Here is a 21,980-nt window from a genome sequence, read left to right as displayed (position 1 = left end):
TGATGGATGTGTGCTGGAGAGCCGAGACCCAGGAGGTGTCAGGAATGATGGAGTGATGCTGAAGGCTCTGACAAATGAGCTCTAGAAAGTTACACTGACATCTTTGTGGACGTATTTCACATCCAGGATTTGTCACCATCCCTCTGCTCCCCTCTGTCCTCTGCCAGAGCCCCACAGAGCACACCACAGAGGAATGCCTCAACACTGTGGGATTTTTGGGGTCCCCAGAATGAAGGAGGAATTGAGAATCTGACTCCATGTTCTTAGAAGGCTATATTATATTATATTATATTATATTATATTATATTATATTATATTATATTATATTATATTATATTATATTATATTATATTATATTATATTAATGTTATACTAGAACTATACTAAAGAATAGAGAAAGGGTACAGACAGAAGGTTACAAAGAATGATAATGAAAACTCATGACTGACTCCTCAGAGTTTGACACAGCTGATGGTGATTGGTTATTTAATAAAAACAATTCACATGAAACCAATCAAACAACCACCTGTTGGACAAACAATCTCCAGACCACATTCCAAAGCAGCAAAACACAGGAGAAGCAATCAGATAATTATTGTTTTCATTTTTCTCTGAGGCTTCTCAGCTTCCCAGGAGAAGAAATCCTGGCGAAGGGATTTTTCAGAAAATACGACAGTGACACCACACAGCACTGGAGCTCAGCCATCAGAGGAGCTGGGATGGGAGCAGAGGGGATGGGGGATGTGTGAACAAGCCTTGTGTCCTACTGACCTGGTTCAGAGGCAGCAAATTGCTTTGGGAACAGAGTCCCACCTTCAGCTGCTGCAGGGCTTTGCTCAGGGAGCGTGTGAAAACCCTGAGCACTCACAAACATTGTGGATGCACAACTGTGACTCTCCTTGTCCTTCTCCCTCCCAGCTGGCTGCTCTAGAGAGGCAAGTGTTCGACTTCCTGGGCTACCAGTGGGCCCCAATCCTCGCCAACTTCCTGCACATCATCATCGTCATCCTGGGGCTCTTCGGCACCATCCAGTACCGGCCCCGCTACATCGTGGTGGTGAGTGAGTGACACCTGGGCTCCGGCACCACAGCCTGTGCCCTGGGGCTGTGCCACGAGATGGGGACAGGGCAAAGCCCCTGGGAGATCAGGCCCTGCATGCTGTTCCAGCAGGAGGGCCTGGCTGTGCTCAGGAGTCTGCCTGTGCCAAGCTGGGCAGGTTTCACATCATTCTCTCTGCGCCCAAACGCTGCCCAGCAGAGAGGGTGGGTGAGGGGCTGGACAGATGCAGCACAGAAACTCTTCCAGCCCTCCAGACTCCTATGTGGCTTTTCAGGCAAGAGAGCATCTGAATATGGAACACAAACAGAGGGAGAGAAAGAGGATTTCAGTGCTGACTCGGCATTCCACTGCCCCCAGCTAGAGCACACATACATCAATATAAATATATACACACACACACTAATTCCAGTGACTTCCTAATGTTTATTGCTTCTCTCTCTCCCCATCCCCATTCCTTCCCAGTATGCCATCTGGACTGCAGTCTGGGTCACCTGGAACATCTTCATCATCTGCTTTTACTTAGAAGTGGGAGGGCTCTCAAAGGTGAGTGCCAGGCTGTGCAGCAAAGGGGTGCAGCTGAGTGGGGAGGGCAGGGCTGGGGGCTGCCTGGGAGCAGATCCTGCCCTCCTGCCTGTGGAGGGGCTGCTTTATCAAGGATGGGCAATACTGCTGCTTGTATGGAAACTGAGGAGCCCCTGCTGATTTCTGGAGCTCTTGGTTGGTTGGTGCAGGTGGTGGCTGGAACAAACCCTGCCCTCACAGCACGTGGAGTGCATTTGCTTTCCAGAGCAGGACTGGCAGCAGAGCCATCCTGAGGGGAGAGGGGGTTTGAGGGCCAGTTCCCAGCAGTGATGCTGAGGAGGCTGAGGAAAGCTGGGACATCACCAGATTGCAGCAGATCCCCTTGGGATCTGAGCCCACCTTGGCAAGAAGGAGTGTGATGGAGGGGAGGCCCTCGTGCAGCACTGAGTGTGTCCCAGGGAAGGGCTGCAGCAGGGGCTGGCTGGGTTGACCTGACCCAAGGGCTTTGCTGGAACTCTACACCTGACCCTCTCTTGATGTTTCTGTGCCTCCCAGTCCTGCTGAAGACTTGCTGCATTTCAGCAGCAGGGATAAATACATGGTTGATGTGCCAGTAGGCAAGATATTTCCTGTTGTACCTTTGGGGAGAGGCTCCTCTGTCTGCTGAAGAGAGAACATCCCTCCCCAGAGGGATCTGGCTCATCTCCTTGGCATGGCTTCCCTGCCTTATTTCTTCCTTTTTAAGTACAGTTACTCATGGCTGCTGGCCAGGCTGTTGTGAGTTAATATGCAAAGCTCTTTGAAGACTAGATTAGCTAAATATTGCTGTCTGCCTAATGAGGGGTGAGTCAGAAAAAATAAAAATGGGAGGCAAGCCCTAAATTAAGCCTGGGCTGTAAGCTATGAATTATGAGTGTTGCTGTAGCACAGCAGACTCAGATTGTGGGATGCAGGTTCATTTCAGAGCACTCCACATCTGGCCTAAATTCCAGGTCATGCGTTGGAGTTGCACTCATAATTGGAATTGCCCTGTGCTTTTATCAGGCCTACAGCAAGTCAGGAGTGGCAGCCTAAATCCTTTGCAGATAAGAAAATGTGACTTCCTAATGTCTCAATTCATCTTCACTTCCCCTCTCCATTAGCTCCATAAACTTTGAGGGAGTTCTTGCCCAAAACAGTGATTATTCATGGTCTGAAATCTCAGCCTGAGATGATCTCGATGTTGGCTGTGACCAACTGAAAAACAAAAAAAGAATTTTATGTAACTGTTTAAATGCTCCCTTCTGCAGAGAAAATGTTGGCTTGATAAACTGCTCTGGGAGCTTCTCAGAGCCAGTGTTTGCTTCCAGCCAGCTGGATGCTCATGTTTGCTAATCCCAACCTGCACTGCAACACGCCAGGTTGCTGTTCTGCAGTTCAAACAGCACCACAAATTCTTTTTTTTGTGCCACCGAGGAGCTTCCCCTGGTAACCTTGCTCTGTGCTGGGGCTCATTTTAGCCAAGCCAGCACACAGAGAGGCTTTATTTAGCCTACAGGGTGACACTTGTGACTGGGGACATTTTTTATAGAGTTGGGCTGCAGTGTAAGTTGTTACTGACTCAGTGGACTTCCCTCTCAGGCTGCAATGAGAAATTAGTTCATTTAATGGCAACCAGCAAAACCAAGAGAGAATTTGTGCTTGTTTGGCTGTAAAGTAGTTGACAGCCTTGCCTGTGTTCTTAATGAGTTATTCTCACTTTAAAAAGCTGTTTTGTAAGGAAAACTAATGATGCTGCTTTCCATCCTCCTCCACTTTCACTGAAGTAATTTGGGTCTTTGTAGTGGCAAAACAAATCTTGGCTTCCACAAGAGACCAAAAGATCCACCTGAAGCAGGAGCTGAGGTTTCTGTAGGACACTTCAGGACACTTTCTGGAGGACACTTCACAGGCTGGGCTCTCCTGCTGCATCTCTGGAAAGCTGATGCAAAGGCAGCAGGTGTTTTATTGATGTCAGTCGTGGGATCAGACCCCAGAAGGACACCTGGGCTTGGCTGGGCAAGGGCAGGGCAGTGCCAGCTGGGAGTGGATGGCAGCAGGGCTGCAGGTACCTCTGTGTGCTGCCAGGGGAGGGGGCTGCCCTCCAGTCCTGACCAGGAGTCAAAGTCAAAGCTCATCATGAGCCTGGCGGCAGGCAGGGAAACTGCAAATATTGGAGGAAGAGCTTTGGTGGAGAGAGGCTGATGGAGCTGGTCTGGTAAACACAAACCCTAAGCATGAACACACTGGGGAGTGCTTGGACAGGGTTGTGCAAGTCCCTGAAGGGGCGGAGAGCTCTGGAGGTGTTCAGGGCGCTGTTTCCTGTGTGATTGCTGGTGAGCCTGGGGCAGTGGCATTGCTGCCAGCCCTGCACTGACCCTGCTGTGCTCTGCCAGGGCAGGCTCTGTCAGCAGCTTATTGACAGTGAGAGAATGCAGAAAGGGCAGGGAACTCCAGGGAATGGAGTTTGTTAACTTGGTGCCTGGTAATGACAGCCCAGTGCAGCTGAGACAGGTGATAACTCAGGTGGGGTGAGAAAGGACAGAAAGGATTCAAGTGTTTCTGATTGAACAGATTTAGGAAAAGCCCAGGGGATTGAAAAGATGAGGAAGCAGTTATGTGCACTCATTGCAAACAATTCTTTGTGCTCTGCTGCCTAGGTGTGATCTCTCAGTGGTGAAGGGATACAGGATGGGAGCAGGGAAGTGCTGTTCACAAGAACAGGGACATTGTTGTTGTGCCCCCCTTGCTTTGGGTGCCTGGCTGATCTAATGGACAGAAACCAGGGACCCCACAGTCCCATGTCACCCCATGGGTGACTTGACAAAGGGGTTGGGACAATCTCTCAGTTATAAACTCCAGGTCATCAGTAGAATAAGAGCTGGTAGGTGCAGTTTGGCTGTTGGCTTTCCCTTACCAAGGAATTGCTCTCTGCTGCATCTTTACTCTCTTGTCACCCTCTCTTTCTGCCTGCCTTTCACATTTCTTGAAATGCTCATTTGTCCTCCAGGTTATTCCAGCATGTCCATTCCATGTCTCCTGGCCATGGAATTGCTGAGGATGTTGTTCTGGTCAGCTCTGCTCAGAGGAATTATAACTAATTACTGACCAGCTACCAATCACTGGTTATACTGAGTTTTTTATTGGGAAGGAAATTACATTTTACTGATCACTGAATCTATTCCCTGCTTCTTGGAAGAGCTAAACTGACTTGATTTCTGTCTTTCTATCCTGCCAGTTTTTTTTATGTTGGAATCTTCTCTTAGCAGGAGTAAGAGTATGAAATATGGCCCAGCAGAACTTCCTTGGCTGGCCAGACACAGGTGGAGCAGCACAAGTGTCTGAGGAAGCACCTCTCCTGCTGCTGGAAGGGCCTCCCCAAGCACACAGCCCATGCCAGCTTTGCTGGAAGTGCTCTGCCAGCGAGTGCTGGAGCAGCCTGGGTTTGCAGGGCTGCTGCTCAGCACTGGCAGGAGGTGGTGATGTGCTCTGAGCAGCTCCTGGCAGCCTTGCCTTGCTGACTTGCTCTGCCCATACTCCTGAGCGCACTTGCAGCTCCAAGTGCTGTGCCACTGCTCCATGGTGGGGCTCACAGCCCAGTTTCCAGGTTGCTGTTCCTCCTGCTGTGCCATCTCCCTCTTTTCCCCTGTCAATCTGGCCATTTGGGGAGGTGAATTGCTGGGAGCTGGCTGTGCAGTTTCCAGACTGGGTTTGCAGTAATATGTAAAGCTTCTCCCTGTCTACTCGAGCGTGAAACACATCCCTCCTGCAACCCCTCAGTCTGAGTTAATTATTAAAATCCTGCTGTTAAGACATATGAGCATATGTCTGTCCAGCTGCCATGCTGACTGACTCTTCATCATGTGCTTGAGAAATATTCAAATTGGTTTGAGGAACTGGTGTCCTGTATTTCAATGTATTCCTTTGTCTTTTCCCTCTGGAATTATTCTTCTTGAATGGTGATTTCTAATTTTTTTTATATCATTCCTTTATATTCTCTCTTGTCTGTGCACTGCTTTGATCTGAATCCAGAGTCATGGTGGTCTAAATCTCCTGTTGAAATGGAAGCAGCCCTTGTGAGTCAAACAGGGGTTATTTATATTTCAGAGAATCTGGGTGGCATCTTGGGATGGCTTTGTACCTGGTTAAAATACCAGGAGGATGGATAAATTCATGTGTATGTAAAACTGTCCCTCAACTCCCTCTAAATGTAAAATTTGGAAGCCTGGGATTTGGCTTTAAATGCTGTGGCATTGTCAACAAGCCCACTGAGAGACACTGGGAGTGTTTCTCTGTGTCTCAAGGTGATGCAGGACTGAAAGATGAACATGATATTTCCTATTTTAATAAGAAATGTTTCCATCTAAAACGATTCAAAATGATTCTGCTGTCAAGCTCTGGTGGCTCCCAAACGAAGTTCAGTTTATTCCAGAGCTGTCCTAGTGTGGTTTTGCCTGATAATTAAGGAAATTTGGGGGAGGCAGTTCAGAATGCTGTTAACAACAAGAAATAAAACCATCTCTGATAGTGTCCCTTAGAAAATAATTTCAGAACAGCTTTCAGGAAGCTATTTTAGCACAGGAGCACAGCTGGCTCCGTGGGTGTTGGAGGTAGGTGTGAGTTTCCCGTGGGCAGGCTCTGGGAAACGGAGGTGCTGCAGTTTCAGTGCTCTTGTCTCCCTCTCACCCTGGTGGCAGACGGGTGGCAGCCAGGTGCTGCAGCAGTTCAGAGTGGGATGTGAGTTTTTGGCTGGCCTTCAAGGAGCTTGGGTCGCTCCTGGTTCGCATTTCCCTCCAGGCTGGAGGTTAAGGAGGCAGTGACAGCCCTGGCAAGGGACGAGGAGGGGCCAGGCACACACAGATCCCTGTCCCTGCAGCAGGGCTGCCTCACTGCTGGGGCTGATTAACATCTCCCAACCCACATTCCACTTCTGGGAGCATTTCAGTGTGTTTAGATTTCGAATGCATTGCAGAAAGCTTTTGGGAAACAGCTGTTCCCTAAACCTTCTTAAAACTGGCTCTTTTCTCCTGATTTTTGTGTGCTGTTCTGTTCATAGTCTCGCTTCTCTCCAACTGCATTCTCACAAACAAAGCTGGCAAACCACAGGAGACATCCTGGAGTTGTTTATGCAGCTCTGAGCAAAGGGAGGTCAATTAAGAGATTTTCTTGAGTGCTCTTTTTATTGTGCCCCATCACACAGGTATCCCCCGAGGGCAAAGGAACAGCTCTGCTCTGCATGTTGAGACCCTCTGGTGCTGCCCTTGCCCCAGACAGAGGTTCAGGGAGGTGGCTCTGAGCACAGAGACGTTCCCTGATCCCAGTGTGCAATCAGTATTCACTTTACATCTGTGGGATGGATGGCTCATGGGTTCAAAGCATTGTGGTGCTTTTAGAATCCAAATGTGCTCCGTTTTGCCAGTCTGCTCTTCGCTGATGTAGAACTTTTTAATTTTTTTTTCCTTTTTTTTTTTTTTTTTTCCTCAGAGCTGGAGCGTGATTGTAGACAAAATGCAATGAGTGCTGGTTGGCACCTCCTGTTCCTCCACCTGCCCACCTCCAGCCACACCTGCTCTGCTTTTTCAGCCTGAATTTACAAGTTCAGCAGCAAAGTTAAGGCAGAGCCAAATCTCTGCAGGCTGACAAAAGGGAGATTCTAGAAGGAAAGCAGCCTGTTTCTTGCTTTGCCAAACGCACACTGATGCCTCTGTAAGGAGCAGAGAGGATGCTGAGGGCTCTGTGTGCATCAGTGAGGCAGAAGGTTTGGGAAGGCACCATCTGTGAGCTGGGAGAGGGAAGCCCTGGGGACTGAGGTTGAGAGGAGATCCTGTGGTGCCCTGGGAACAGCTTTGCTTCAGTGCTAATGGGGGGAGCCCCAGGCAAAGAAACAGGAATTCACCTGGGGGGTTTCTTGGTTGTTCTGGAGGTTTATTTCTGTTTATTTTGTTTTTTGAGAAAGATGTTTGCTTCTTTCCCCAGCCAAGGCAGCAAGTGCCTTGTGAGAGGGAGAAGAGCCCAGCCTGGAGGCCTGGCTTTGGCTGGGGAAAATCCATCAGCCCATAACACACAAGCTTGGGGGAAAAAGAGCAATCTTTGCAGAAAAGCTGTGATTTGGTGCCTTCCTGAGCTATGTGTGGGCCACTGAAGGGTGAAGCCCAGGAGAGAGCTAAACTCCCGACTGTTTATAATAGAGTTTTCCCCATTGTCTCTGCTGCCCCAGTGCCACTCTCCATGTCTGTGCCCTGCTCCATCTCCTGCCCAGCACATGCCATCTGCTGTGGTGATTATGTCAGCAGCTTGGCAGCTGTCTTCTCACTTCATTGTCCACATTTCTCAGCACGTGCTTCCTGCAGCAGATTGGAATAAGGGCTCTGCAGGCTGGTTTGGGGGGTCTGTGGTGCAAGGAGAGTCCCCACACAAGGTACAGTCCCACACAGGTGGGACAGCTGGGGACTGTTCCCTGCTTCTCTGGCTGGCATTCAGGTTCCTGCCCCTGTGACTCGAGTTTGGCCCTGGACATGCTTTTCAGTGTCTGTTTTATATCTGCTGAACTGCCTGGCTTGGCTCCTGTGCTGGCTGAGGAGACAGGCCCTCTCTCTGGAGGGTAATTTGGAGCAGGGGCTTGGATAGGCTGCTCTGAATCTGTTTTTCCTTTTGACTCTACGGGGAGCTGACACAAAGGAGCTGCCATGTGAAGTTTTCCATGCTGGGAAGTGTGAATACCCCAAGTTCTGACGGCTGCCGTTCTGGGAGCCACAGCTTTCCTCTTGGGACTGTGTAGGACCCTGGCATGAGCCATGTGAAATAGTTTATGGATAGGTGCTAAAACCTTTACTAGTGGGTGGGTGATGTGTGGATATCCAGCATTCACCCCTCTCTGTAGAAATACAGATGCTCTGCCTTCAAATTTTTTAACCTATTCTTCAGATTAAAACTTCCAACCCCTTGGCTTGTTTTGTGGTCAAAAGGAATTGTTGATTCTGCATCAAAGTGCCCTGAGAGGCCTTCAGGGGCAGCCAGCACTTGGCACTCATCCATGAAGGGTTGCAGCTGTTCAGCCAGCCCTGAGTTTGTCTTTTACCTTTGCCATGTCCTGCAAGCTCAAAATCCCAAAGCTCTTCTGAGTGTTCCTATAAACACTGAGCTTTTCTCAAGTGTGAGCAAAGTGTGGTCATTTTTAAACAAGCACCTGGCTGCACACCAAAGCCCTGCACTCCTTGTGTGGCACTTCACTCTGTAACCCCCGCAACTGTTTAAAGTATTTACCTAGAAAGACAAGGGAGCAAAACAAAGAGTCTCTCGAGGTAAAGTTGATAAGAAATTGCAGGGGAGGAGTTTACAAGAAGCTGCAGTCAGCACTGTGAGGTCAGCTGGGCTGGGTGGGCTGACAGGAGATGCAGAAGCACCAGATGTGAAGAGTGTGGAAGGAAATCAGGTGAAAATGGTACAGGATCTTGTCAGACAGGTTAAAAGCTGGGAACAGAGGAAGATCTGTTGGGTTTTGAAACTCACTTTGGGGTTATGGAGTTCATATTTTCCAGGTGCTTGTGTTGATTCCTGTGCTGGGAAGAGCCTGGCAGGACACTGAGTGCTGCCTTGTTTACCTTTTCCCCCTGTAGTTCCAGGCTTCATCTCCCAAGCCCAAAACTTGAGGGTTCCTTTCTGGATGAAGAAACCACTAGCAAAATGTTTCTTGGGTCTGCAGCCTGTATCCAAACTGCGCTGCTAGAGGATGGTGAAATAGATTTGTTGCAGGGCTGCCTCAGGAATGGTTCTCACCACAGCAGCCTGGCTGGGATGTATGTTTACATTAGATAATAGGAGGAAATTCTTCCCTGTGGGGCTGGGGAGGCCCTGGCACAGATTGCCCAGAGAAGCTGTGGCTGCTCCATGCTTGGAAGCGTTCAGGCTGGACAGGGCTTGGAGCAACCTGGGCTAGTGGAAGGTTTTTTAAGGTCTCTTCCAAACCAACCCATTCCATGATTCTATGAAGGAATATCATGATTCTGTGAAGGAATATCAAGCCAATGTACTTTGATCTGTGCTAGCATTTTTGGGGAGTGGGGATCTCAGAAACAAAGTTTTCCATTTATGTAATACAACCTCCATCTGACAGTGTGTGGTTCCAAGCAGGATGCAGTGCAGGCTGGATATATCTAGTAGGTGTCCAGCATGTCTCAGAGTCCATACAAACATTTTTATCATAGGATTATTATACTTTTATATGATTGATTGAAAGACATTAGAATATGATATTACCCAAGACTTAGAGAGGAGGTATACATTCAACCCAATGTATTTCCCCTTTTTCTTTGTATTAGTAACTAAAAATAAGAACTTTTTTTTTATAAGCTGCTCTTAATCTTGTTACTATATTTTCTGAAAAATCCCTTCAGCAGGATTTTTCTCCTGAGAAGCCTCAGAAAAGAAATGTAAACAATAATTATCTGATTGCTTGGAATGTAATTTAGATGCTGTTTACTAACAGGTGCATCTTTGATTGGTTCCATGTGAATTGTTTTAAATTAATGACTAATCCCAGTCCAGCTGTGTCAGGACTCTGGTCAGTCACAGATTTTTATTATTCATTCTTTTCTAGCATTATGATGTCTCCTTTCTCTTTCTTTGGTATATTTTTAATATATCATTTTCATTTCATATAATATAAAATATAATATGGTATGACATGGTATGACATAATATAATATAATATAAATATTATATATTATATATAATATATAATATATTATATGATATAATATAATATAAATTACAGGTATTATGTTACGTTATGTTATTATATTATATTATATTATATTATATTATATTATATTATATTATATTATATTATATTATATTATATTATATTATATTATATTATATTATATTATATTATATTATATTATATTCAGCCTTCTGAAAACTTGGAGTCAGATTCTCATCTCTCACCCCGTCCTGGGGACCCAACAGCACAAGAGAATCTGTTTTTCCTTTTGATTCTGTGGGGGGCTGACCCAAAGGAGCTGCCATGTGAAGTTGACCCTCTCAGAGTAAACAGAGCTCTCTTTGCAACTTCTCCCTTTAGGACAGCGAGCTCCTGACATTCAACATCTCCCGGCACCAGTCCTGGTGGAGTGAAAATGGCCCTGGCTGTGTGAGGAAGGAGGCTCCAATGTCTGGCATCAAGGGGCTGGATAACCATTCCTACATCTCTGTCATCGGCTGTGCCCTGGAGTATCGCTACATCGAGGTCATGCACAGCTCCTTCCAGATCCTCATCGCGGTGAGTGCCTCGGGAGGGGAGCAGTTCCCCAGGAGATGCTGCTTTGGTTTTGTTCTTTTCCAGGCACAGAGGCTGCCCTGTGTTTTCCACCACTTTTTGTAGTGTCTGATTGCAAAAGCCGCTGTAAATGTGTTTTGTTGGGTTGTTGTCCTGTTCTCTCTCACGAAAAATACTGCTGGAAACAGCTGGAAATGGGTATCAGCAACCTGATGCTTGAAGTAATGCATCTGTGCAACCATGCAGTAACAAAGGGTTCTGAATCCCTGTTGGGGTGTGGGAATTCACATTTTGACCCTTCTGGAGAAGGGTCAAAAGAAAAAGTTTTGACAGCACAAGAGGAAATGGCATCAAATTGCACCAGGGAGGTTTAGTTTGGATACTGGGGACAATTTCTGCACATAAAGGGTTGTAAAGCACTGGAACAGACTGCTCAGGGAAGTGGTGGAGCCACCACACCTGGAAGTGTTCAAAAACTGTGTGGATATAGCACTTGAGGACATAGTTTAGTGATGAATGTGGTGGTGATGCTGGGTTGATGATTGACTTGAAACTTTAAAAGGCTTCTTCCAACCTTAATTCCATGTTTCTGTGAAGGATTGCTCTTACTCCCCATGGCTCAGTGGTGGGTGGTGGAGCAAACACCTGCACATTTGTTGTGAACAATCCCCAGAAAATGAAATCAACTTTTAAGAGGCAGTAAGCAGCTTATTTTCCTTCTGCTGATACCCAAGATATAGTCACTAAATGTTTTCTTCCACTCTTTCCTCATCACAGTCTTCCTCAAGCTTTTGAAAGTGCTCTGCAAAAATGCAGTGTCCTTAATGTTCACTGTTAATTGTTTCTCACTTTTCTGTGAAATTAACACAAAATATCCATTGTGCCTCTCACTTTGGTGTTGCTCTTTCATTTTGTAGCCTCCATCTCTAATCTCCTTTGGGTTGTTACTTTGGGGTTAATGGCTTTAGGTAAAAACATGAACTGGGGAACCATTCACATTCTGGCTTTCAGTTTTGGCTTAAAAAAGAAAGGCACTTTGCCCTGTTTAAATGCTGCAGGATTACAGAGATTTTTCAAGTTTCTGGAGTGCCAAGTACTTCTCTGCACGTTTTTGGTGCTGTCCTGATCCTGCATTTCCTGTTAGCTGGGCTGCTCTGTGTGGCCCAGGGAACTGCAGCGAGGGGGAAGGCTCAGGCCCCTTTCTTGCCCTGTCACAGAGAAGAGGCAGAAGCTCCTGTTTCCTGACTTGGATGAGCTCCCTGGCACGTGTGCTGGCTGTTAATATTCCCTCAGTTCTCCTTGGGGCCAAATGATCTACATGGATCTGTCTGAGAGCTGCTGCCATGCCCCTGTGTGTGAGAGGCAGACCTGTGTGTCCAGCAGCATACAGCCTGGTGTCTTTTAGAGAGGGCTTTTAGGTGGAACAGAACTGTGCCTGAGTTTGGTGAAACAGGGGCAGACTTTGCAGTCATACCATCCCCTTTTAAAGCACAGAGGTTTCTCACTCTTAGCATCCCTCCTGAACTCCTGAGCTGGCACAGCCCCTGTGCCCTGGGCCAGAGGTTGAGCCAACAAATGCTCCTGGGTTTGTTTGGAGTAGATTTTTGGGTTTTTTTGGCAGCTTACTGACTTAGGCACATGGCCCTGGGCTAAGTGATCACTCTGATTTATAGAACTCTGTCTCTGGCAGTGGCTTTTCCTTTGCTTCTTCCCAAAGGCACATGACAATATTCTCTGTGCATCTGCAAAACATCACTAAGGGCCAGATGGGGAGACAGGAGGGAAATATAAGACAAAATAGGATTTAGGGAAATACTTTCTCTCTCTTTCTCCCTGAGATTTAAGGTGCAATAAATTTTTGAGTCCTAAACCCTGGAAATGGGGTTGAAAATACTCGTAGGCAAGAAACCCATATAGGCTGAGCTATGCAGTGAACTAAATTTCTGCTTGTCCTGTAATAAAAGCACAGTATTGAAGGCCCAGGTCTGTAACTGCTGCTGGTTCTGAAATGCTCATGTAATTTTGTCATGTAGTGGAAGGAATGGAGCTTTCCCCCTCTTCTTTGAGGTCAGGCAAAAAGCAAGTCTTTCTCCCTCAGACCTTGCCTGAAAGCAGTCAGCCAATTCTCTCCCTTTTTACTCTCTGAGGGTCAAACTCTTTGATCCCTGCCAGTATCTTTTTCTGTTCTCTTTATCTCACTTTGAGGCAGGTTTTATTACGGGCAGCTGTCCCCAGAGTGCGGCAGGTACAGTGCTGCAGACAGGCAGGGACACAGATCAATAGCACAAAAACACAACCAGCAACTGGAAGGCTCAGGGGATGCAGCAAGAGACATGACCTCCTTCCCTCCTTGTCTGAGACCAGAATAGTCAGTTCCCTGTTAGGAAGGGCAAGGGACAGGCAAAACTGTGCTTTCAGTAGTTTGGTTTTGCTTTGTCTAATGTTTTTTAGAAGTTGTGGGGTAGGGAATGTGTTTTGCTTGGTTTGGTTTTCACCCCAGACACAGCACTGTGAAATCCACCCTGTTTGAATATGCAGTGCCCAACTGTGAGCACTTTATTTTTTTTTTTTTTTCTGGAAGTTCCAATACCTTGAGATTACTGAGGGATTATACTGGAGTGTTGCGTACCTGGGGCAAGGCTCCCTGAACTCAGTCTTGCATGCCAAAGGAGAGGGAAAGCAAACCTGGAGCCATCTGGTGAGCACAGTGTTGGCTGTCAGCTTGACTCCTGCTGATTATATCATCCTGCTCCTGGGCATACATTTGAGGATACATAAGGTCTAAGTCTGCTTTTGCTCAGAGCTTGTCTGTACTCCTTGAAGGCAAAAGCAATTCCTTTAATCTGGAATGCAATCAAACTTGGGCATATTAGTCACCACCACACATGGTACAAGTTGCTGTAGGGCCCAGGATGAAGATCTTTCTCAATGCTTTAGCACAAAACACATCAGAGGCAAAAGCTCATTGGGGCAACATCTAAAAGTCTGTCCTGGTGTAGAAATGAGCTGTAAAGATAATCCCACAAACCCAGGTAGGAAATGCAGCAGCAACTTCTTTGTCAGGATAAGAATCTGCTTTGCTTTTTCCTTAGCAAGGATTCATCTTGCACGTCCCCAGCTCGCCAACCAGCAGGGAGAGGAGTGATTCCCAGTTCTGAAATACCTGGCGTAGCTCTGGGCTCTCCATATGGTACTTCTGGGAGTGGGGAGGCTTGGGCTTTTCCTGAGGCTCCACTGAATGGGGTAGAAATTGGAAATGTCTTCCCAGGCGCCAGAACTCGCTGCCTGCCTGCCTGTCTGTTGTTTTCACTCAGACTGACAGGTTGGAAGGTTCCCAGGGAGGCAGCAAGGCAAGCCTTGACAGCAGATGTTATGTGAGAACCAGTGTGCAAGAGATGCCTTGCTCTTGGCAGAAGGTAGATTTTCAGTGGTTGTAATTGCATCCAAAGAGTAAAGAAGGTCAAGGAGTTAAAGGATTTTGATTGCCTCTCTTTGGCTATCTGGTCACAATAGCTCTTTCACAAGCTGGATTTTTGCTTTCTCATAGCAGACTTCCCTTCATTTCCCCCTCTTGCCCTGATGTCAGTGTGCACCTTTCATTAGCTATGATTAGAAGTGAAACCTGGAATGCATCTTCCTGAAAGAAGAGTCTTTGCACCACTTCTCTTGTGGAAAAAGCAGTGGCAAGTTTGTCTATTGAGAGAAGAGTTGGAGAATCTTCACTGGGACAGGGGTAGACTAAAGCCAAGATCTTACACAAGTACAGTAACGCCTCCTAAAATTTGCCTTCCCATCTTTTGTGTATTTTGCACACTTGCAGCCAGCTGGTCCCTTTCTCCAGGTTTTTCTCTAATTTACTCTTTCTGTCTCCAGCGCCGTCATTCAACGCTGCTGTTTGATGAACAGTTTTCAACTGTCTATGAAAAAGTTCACTTTTTCAGAGGGCTGAGGGGCAGGGCCATGCTCAGACATCTGTTTCCCCCATTCCCTTGGGGCACACTTGTCTCTCCCTGTCTTTCCCCCTCTGTTTTCCTGCGGAGTGCTTGGGGCAGCCCAGCTCCCTCCTCTCCGGTGGGGCAGTGTGTGCGTTCCCAGGCTGACACAACACACCTGCCCTCAACATGTGTTCCTCATAAAAGGCTTAATCAGATCCTTCTGCAGCTTGGAGAAGCTGGTACTGCACACGCAGAACAAGCAGAGAAACAGCAGCAGAGGCTAAAGCCCTAGAACATTCTTTGGGGAATTAGAGCAGTGGCTTAGTGTCATTTTACATCGCTGACGTTTTCCCTCCTCTTCCACCTCCCCGATGTAATTTGCAAAGATCCAGGAATTATTGGCATTTCCCTGGGATACAGAGCTTAAACCCCTCCTTTGTACTGAAATCAGCAGCCAGGATGGCACTTGGAGCAAGGGTGAAATGATTCCAAATTGTTGGCTTCTGTGAAGCTTCCTGTTGTGTGTTAATTGCTGATAAACTGGGTGATGTTGGGGGTTTGACACATCGTTATCAAAGATGCAGTCAGAAGGGAATTTCAGGTGTTTCTTGGAGACTGCTCATTCCACACTCCAGCAGACTCTTCCAGGGGAAAGACTGGACAACAGCAGCAGCATTTCTCCTCCTTAGCTGTATTTCATTCCTAATTTATTCTGAAGGTGAGACATGGGGATTCCTGTGAGTTCAGTTAATCCTTGAGATTATTTAATTTGAGATTATTTAATTGCAGATTAATCCTTTAGAGTATTTAATGAAGTCAGCACATAAAAAAGTGGAATTCATATTTATGGTGTACTTCTCTTCCTCCCTTGCCATTGAGACTCTCCTGTTCTGGCCAGATCACAAGACAAAGCTTCTTTGAATAAAAAGTTCCACTAAATTAACAAGCTTTTTATTGATGAAGTGCATCTAAAGAAGGAATGGATTATAAATTCAATAAAAAGTAAATTTTAAACACTAAGCAGATGATTTTGAAACAAAGCCAGGAGATGGAAGGAATAAAAAAAGAAAACCCTCCACTCCAATGAAGCTGGGATTAGAGACTTAGGGAAGTTCACTGAATTCACTAGGTTTTGATTGGTTGGTTTGTTTTTCTGGATGCAAAAAAAGTCACCTTAGTCATAAAGTGAAAAATGTATGGGGTGAGCAGAACGATGGTTGAGGGTTACGGAGCATTAATTTCTGTGCAAAACAAACTTCCCAAGTCAATCACATTGCTTGGTGCTCCTGAACCGTGAAAAATGTCCAGAGCTTTATCAGGTTTGCTGTGACAGTACAGCTGATAATGGCTCCTGACTCTGCTCATAAACTGGGCAGGTAAATCATTTTCATTGGTAATTTTAGCCAGAGTTTCCTGACACAGGTACCACATAAGATTTGTGTCTACGTGTTATAGAGTATAATTGCAGTGAGGGGATTTAGGGCTGCTACTTTGCGTGGCTGTTAACCCAAAGTTCCTCCTCTGAGAGGTGATGGGAAATCTGGGGAGGGAGAGAACAGTCCTAGAGTTCCCTTGGAATCAGGGTGTGTATTCAGGGTGCACCTTTCCTGCCTGGATATTTGTGTGTGTGTGCAAATTGTGTAATTTGATGTCATATAAGAGGCTGGATCTTGCAATTATAAAAATGCTCGAGCAAGTACAGAGGGTGTGTGTGTGAGCACGCTCCGAATTTGTTACTTGGGTTGAGATGCCTTTATGCTGGAGATCAGAAGGCTGGTTGGACATCTCTCGGGGTGCTGGGGCGTGCAGGAAGCACTCTTGTTTCTCCAGGGCACCTGGCTCGGGTGCCGCAGCCCAGGGAGGAGCGGGTGGCTCCGGGCAGCGGCCTCGGGGCTTCAGCACCACGGCCAGAGCCCGGGCCGGGAGCCCCGTGTCCTTTGGGCTGGGAAAGCTGCCCGAGACCACCGAGCTCCCCCAGCACTGCCGAGCCCACCACTGAACCCGTCCCCTAGTGCCACATCTGCTTGTCTTTTAAATGCCTCCAGGGATGGTGACTCCACCACTGCCCTGAGCAGCCTGTGCCAGGGCTGGATAACCCTTTTAATTATGAAATGTTCCCCAATATCCAATCTAAACCTCCCCTGGCACAACTTGAGGCCATTTCCTATTGTCAGCTTGTTTCTTGGGAGAAGAAAGCCCTTACCTGGCTACAGGGAGCATTAAGGTCCTTCCTCAGCCTCCTTTCCTTCTGAGCCCCCTCAGCCATTCCTCATCAAAGTTGTGCTCCAGACCCCTCCCCAGATTTGTTGCTCTGACCTGCCCAAAAACTGCCACAAAATTCAGACAGAAAAAATGCAGGTTTTATTGTATTACATAGGATAAAGGAAAAATCTCTGATATTCTATTTGGTTTTTATTTGCTTGCCTTAAACAGTGATAGTTCCATTCTGACACAATTCTAAAAGTACAATTAGATTGGCCATTGCATGTGGACAGAGGATTCATGTTTCCCTGTAGCTCACAGGAGCTTATCCTGAAGCAGCCTTGGTTTCAGAAATGCCCGGCAGAGCAATGAGAGAGTCCCCAGAGCTGCCCTTCCTCCATTGAGGTTCTGGGATGTGCTCCCATCAGGCTCACCCAAGAGGAAAGCAGTGAGCTGCCTTCTCTTCTAGATGATTATAGAAAAATCTTCAGAGGAAAAGCAGGGTTTAGTGATGCTACAAAAACATTCCATTTCCTCCCAACAAGGCATGTTTTGCCAGGGAGAGCTGGAGAAACCACAAATATTGTAAAAGTCCCCAGCAGAAATCTCATTATCCTGCCTTTTGTTTTCGGGTGTGATGTATTTTTCTGTCATATTAGAAATGAATGGACTCTACTTTTCAAGCCCTCCCATGCATCATTCTGTCTCCACTTGGAGTGAGTCACTGTGTGTTACAGACTGACTCTTGTTCCCAGGAATTGAGTTCACAGTGGAAAACAATTATGCCTCACAATAACTTTACTAATGCAGTTACTGTCAACCAAGATCTCGCTAAGTGGGGTGTTATGTAAAGATGTGAAATGAAGGATGGAGAGGATATTTGATTAACAGGAAGAAGGCAAAGCAAAATAAGACCCTGCTGCATCTGGAATTCCCACAGTACCAGGAGTTTGTTTTTCTGTTTAGGCTGAGGAACACCTTGATAGTCAGCCTGAAGGAGGCAGCTCTGATGCTTTAGAGCTTCTAGAAACTACCAAGTTACTAAAGATTTTGGTGTCTGAACATTTCTGCCAGTATGGCACCATTCTTATGGTTAACTAATTTTCTATCTCATCTGCATAAAAACTACTCACCTCTAATTGGTAATTTACCCCATATGAGAGGAATGCTGAGCTGATGAGTTCTTGTCATTCCAGCTCTGTGTTTCCTGTGCATTGTTGTCTGTCCCACAAGGCATCCCCATCACTTCTTACAGAGACTTACCTTAGCACAGCACTTTCAGTTTCAACAAAGCCAACCCATGTTCTTGCCAATCATTCAAGCAGTTGAAGGTGCTGCTCTGACGGTGAGGATGGTTATTACAAGTTTTCCTTCTGAAGCTTTGGGTGTGCTCAGTCAGTGCCTTCCCTGACACCCTCACCTGCCTCCCTCCCTGCAGCAGATATGGCTTGGCTCCACAGTTACAGAAATGCTGCCAACTGAGTGTAAATAGTGCCTGCTGATGTTGTGCCCAGTGGGTTCTGACCAGGCTCACACTGGCTGATGCTAAAATTATTTATTCTCTCTCTTTTCCAGCTGGTGGGCTTTGTGTACGCCTGTTACGTGGTTAGTGTTTTTACAGAAGAAGAAGACAGCTGTAAGTATTTATCAACAGATCCCTTGGCAAAGGTTTTAGTAAATTTTATTTCTCTCTCAGATGTTTGTCTGTCAGGACTGAGCTGCCATCAGACTTCTTTCCATCTCTGCCTCTGTGTGTTATGGCACTAACTAATCCTCAATGATCAACTATTTTTACTGTGAGGGTTTTTTTCCCCATGTCACTCTGTGTTAGGTGCTGTAATTCTGCTACACTTACAGCACAAAAAGAGCTTGGTTTTGGCTTCTCAGCTGGACTAAGCCTTAGAGGAACTGGGCAGCTGCTTCTGTTCCCAAGCTCATGTAGCCTGAGAATAATGGCTCTGAAATATTACTACTGTGATTAAAAGCACCTACAACAAAGCTCTCAGCCCAGGGCTCAAGTGGGAGACCTGCAGAGTCTCATGTGCCACAAGCTGAGGATGAAGCAGATCATGAGGGTTCTTGCCAAGAAGCAATCTGAGCACTTAATTTAAGAGCAGAGGAAGTGCTGTATTTGAATTATGAGGAGGAAGGAGCCAGCTCGCTCGTGTTAGGTACACAAATCTCCTCAGTGACAGTCACTGAGACACCTGTCAGGGTCAAAACCCACAGGTCTGTGGGACCTGTGAAACCAGGTATCCAACTGCTCCTGGATTGCTTTGTCCCTCTAAAATGCCCTTTGGGAGCAATGATTTTACAGACATAAAATGGATGCATAAAGAAAATGCAAAGTTACATTTGTTTGGCAATGTGTTGGGTTGAGGCCAGATTACTCCAGCAAAGGAGCTCATCTGAAGGTTTTACATCCAAGCATCAATTCTTTTAAGGCATTGACTAGGTTTGTGCAAGTAGCTTTGTTGTTTTAAAGAGCAGCTGGCATGGAGGAGAGCTGGAAAACAACAGCTTTGAACTGAGTATTTGAAAGTACGTGAAGAATGTGTTTTCATAGGCGCGAGAGGAGATGCATTACTTATCTGCCTTGTCCTTATGGTTTTTTTCTTCCTTCCTTCCTGGCTGAACTCATTCTCCTGGCTTTATTGATCATTTCTGTAGAGCTTGGCAGTGCACTTAGAGAAGGTGCTACATTATAGTAATATTTTTTAAATTAGGCTATAGCTCTTGTATTAGCTAAATAGCTCCAGTTCTGAGCCCCTGCTGAATATTGTAAAGCAATAACTTGACAGAACTAATTTTTATAGTAGGGATCTGTTAGGAGAGGCAACAACATGGAAGGAAGCTTTATCTAGGCAACACAGAGCTGGTAATTTCAGGATATGTATTTTTTTTCCCACTAACAAATTCACTTTCCCTCCCAGTTTCCCAGCTTGGAGTTAAAATGCCAGCTTGAATAATTAACAATGACAAACCATCAATATTTCACACTCACAGGGGTAGATCCTTCCAGTGACCTGAATAAATTTGAGCTGCGTTTTAATTTTCTCTTCCATTTGTGGTTTCCTTTAAATGTTGCTTTGATATGCAGCATGAAGTAATTATAAGTGCAGAGGCACATTAATCAGGAAGCTCATGCTAACGTGATTTTCATGAGAAAACACAGCAGTAGGGACCTACTAATGCTGAATTGTGGGCAAGAATATTTTAGATGTGCTAATGCAATGTATTGAATCACAAGGAACCACACTTAAGGTTTATTTTTTTTAAGTGTCTTGGATTTTGAGTGCCCTCATGCTTGTGTGTTCAGATGATAAGACTTGTGTTTGTTCAAGGTACTCAGTAGTTACTGAAAATTGCAGTTCTTTAAAGTTTCCCAATTTAGGCATTCCACAACTGAGGTGATAAAGTTAATATCTTGGTTTTGTTTAAAATGGCTGCCTGTTTTGATTTTAGAGTACTCAAACACTTTCAAAAGTGCCTGAGAAAAGGTAAAGTTTCAGTGAAACTATTTGGAAATTATCTCCAGCATTAACTTAGAATCTCTGCAGATTTCACCCATTACCTGTCAGTTGTCCCAAAATTGCAGTATCAGCCTGGAGCTCTCCATCAAGATAGAATTTGTCAGAATCTGTTGTCCTTATGTTTCTAAATATATTTTAAGAAGTTTGGTTTTTTTCACATCCAGTATATTAGTAAATATTTCTTCTATTATTTGATCAGCAAAAAAGCCCTCAAACCTCTTCAGCTTAAATTTAAAATAATAGTGCCACCTTCAGGAAAGAAAAATAAACAGGCGCTTAAATAGTTAAAAAAACTCTCCAGTTATTTTTAAATGGCAGTTGGACAGGATGGGTTTCACACTTCCATACAAAATGTACTAACTTGGCACCAAAAAATGATCCAAACTGGGTCAGTTTTAAAGGGTTTTGCAAGGCCTGCGAGGTCAGTGACAAATCCCAGCACCTGACACCCTCCTGCCCTGCCTGTGCTGGCCAGCTCTGTGCCCAGGCTTGGCCTGAAGTGCAGGGAACTGAGACAGCCTGGAAAATTCTTGCCTGGTGACTGAGGGAATTGTCACTTGGAGCTCTCCCCGCTGAGTTACGCTGCCCTTGGTGAGCCCTGGAGAAGGGAGGCATTGTTCCTGTTTGTGCACAATTCAAAGAAATTCACTTGGCAGAGGAGATGCAAAAAAATACCAGAGCTGCAGATAATGAGCTGGTTGCAGTTTTCCAAAGCTGCTGTTGTCTTGCAGGAAAGACAAGTGGGGCAAGAAAATTCCCACTTGAGTGTGTAACCTTCTCAGGGAGGGCTGTGCTGCCAAAGCTCTCCCTGGCATTGGCTCAGGAGCTGTTCCCCAGCTTCCTCCCCTCACCTCTGGCTTTGTCTGCTCCTCTCATGTGCAGTCACAGCGTGGTGGCAATACCCAAGGAGGCTTTTCTACAGTCTTTGTTAGCTCTGCTTTAAGTTTTGTGTTGGCTGAAATCTCCTCTTTGGCACACTTGCCCATCCCAGGAGATCCCAGAAATCCATACCTTAAAAAAAATCACTTTTCTGTTCTGTCACTAATTTTTGTGTTTATGCCATGACATTCACCAAGCCTTCCTTTCATTTCCTTTCAACTTTCTGGCCATGTTTGTTTGTTTATTTGAGTTTTGATTTTTTTTCAGTTGATTTCATTGGGGGATTTGATCCATTTCCTCTCTACCATGTCAATGAAAAACCCACCAACCTTTTGTTCAAGCAGACATACCTGTAAGTATCATCTGTGCTAAGAGACTCCACGTGCTTCTTGGTTTCAAGGGTACCACAGGTTTGGGTTTTTCCCTCTTTGTAGGTTGATTTCTCCAACAGGCTTTTCAGGCATGGAGGGAATGAACAAATGGACACCAGAAGGGTGAAGCTGCCCTTTCTCAGCTCCAAAATCATTTTAAATTCTGTTGCCTCCAAGAACTGAG

General features: G+C 45.9%; 1 protein-coding gene across 2 annotated transcripts in view; it reads left to right on the top strand.

The window, feature by feature from the left end:
• Positions 1-21,980, top strand: part of NKAIN4 (sodium/potassium transporting ATPase interacting 4) — a 50,792-nt gene that overhangs the window by 23,946 nt on the left and 4,866 nt on the right. Inside the window, exons 2-6 of one of the 2 annotated variants that reach the window (XM_030963138.1) lie at positions 919-1,056; positions 1,522-1,602; positions 10,682-10,879; positions 18,589-18,649; positions 21,693-21,777. In XM_030963138.1, coding sequence (XP_030818998.1) covers positions 919-1,056; positions 1,522-1,602; positions 10,682-10,879; positions 18,589-18,649; positions 21,693-21,777 — 563 coding nt within the window. The remainder of the gene's footprint in view (positions 1-918; positions 1,057-1,521; positions 1,603-10,681; positions 10,880-18,588; positions 18,650-21,692; positions 21,778-21,980) is intronic. The other variant, XM_030963139.1, reaches the window with a different exon arrangement.

Source organism: Camarhynchus parvulus, chromosome 20 (genome assembly GCF_901933205.1).
Source record: "Camarhynchus parvulus chromosome 20, STF_HiC, whole genome shotgun sequence".
Lineage (NCBI taxonomy): Eukaryota > Metazoa > Chordata > Aves > Passeriformes > Thraupidae > Camarhynchus > Camarhynchus parvulus.
Note: the sequence above shows the minus strand (reverse complement) of the source record. Positions and strands in the feature narration are given on the sequence as shown.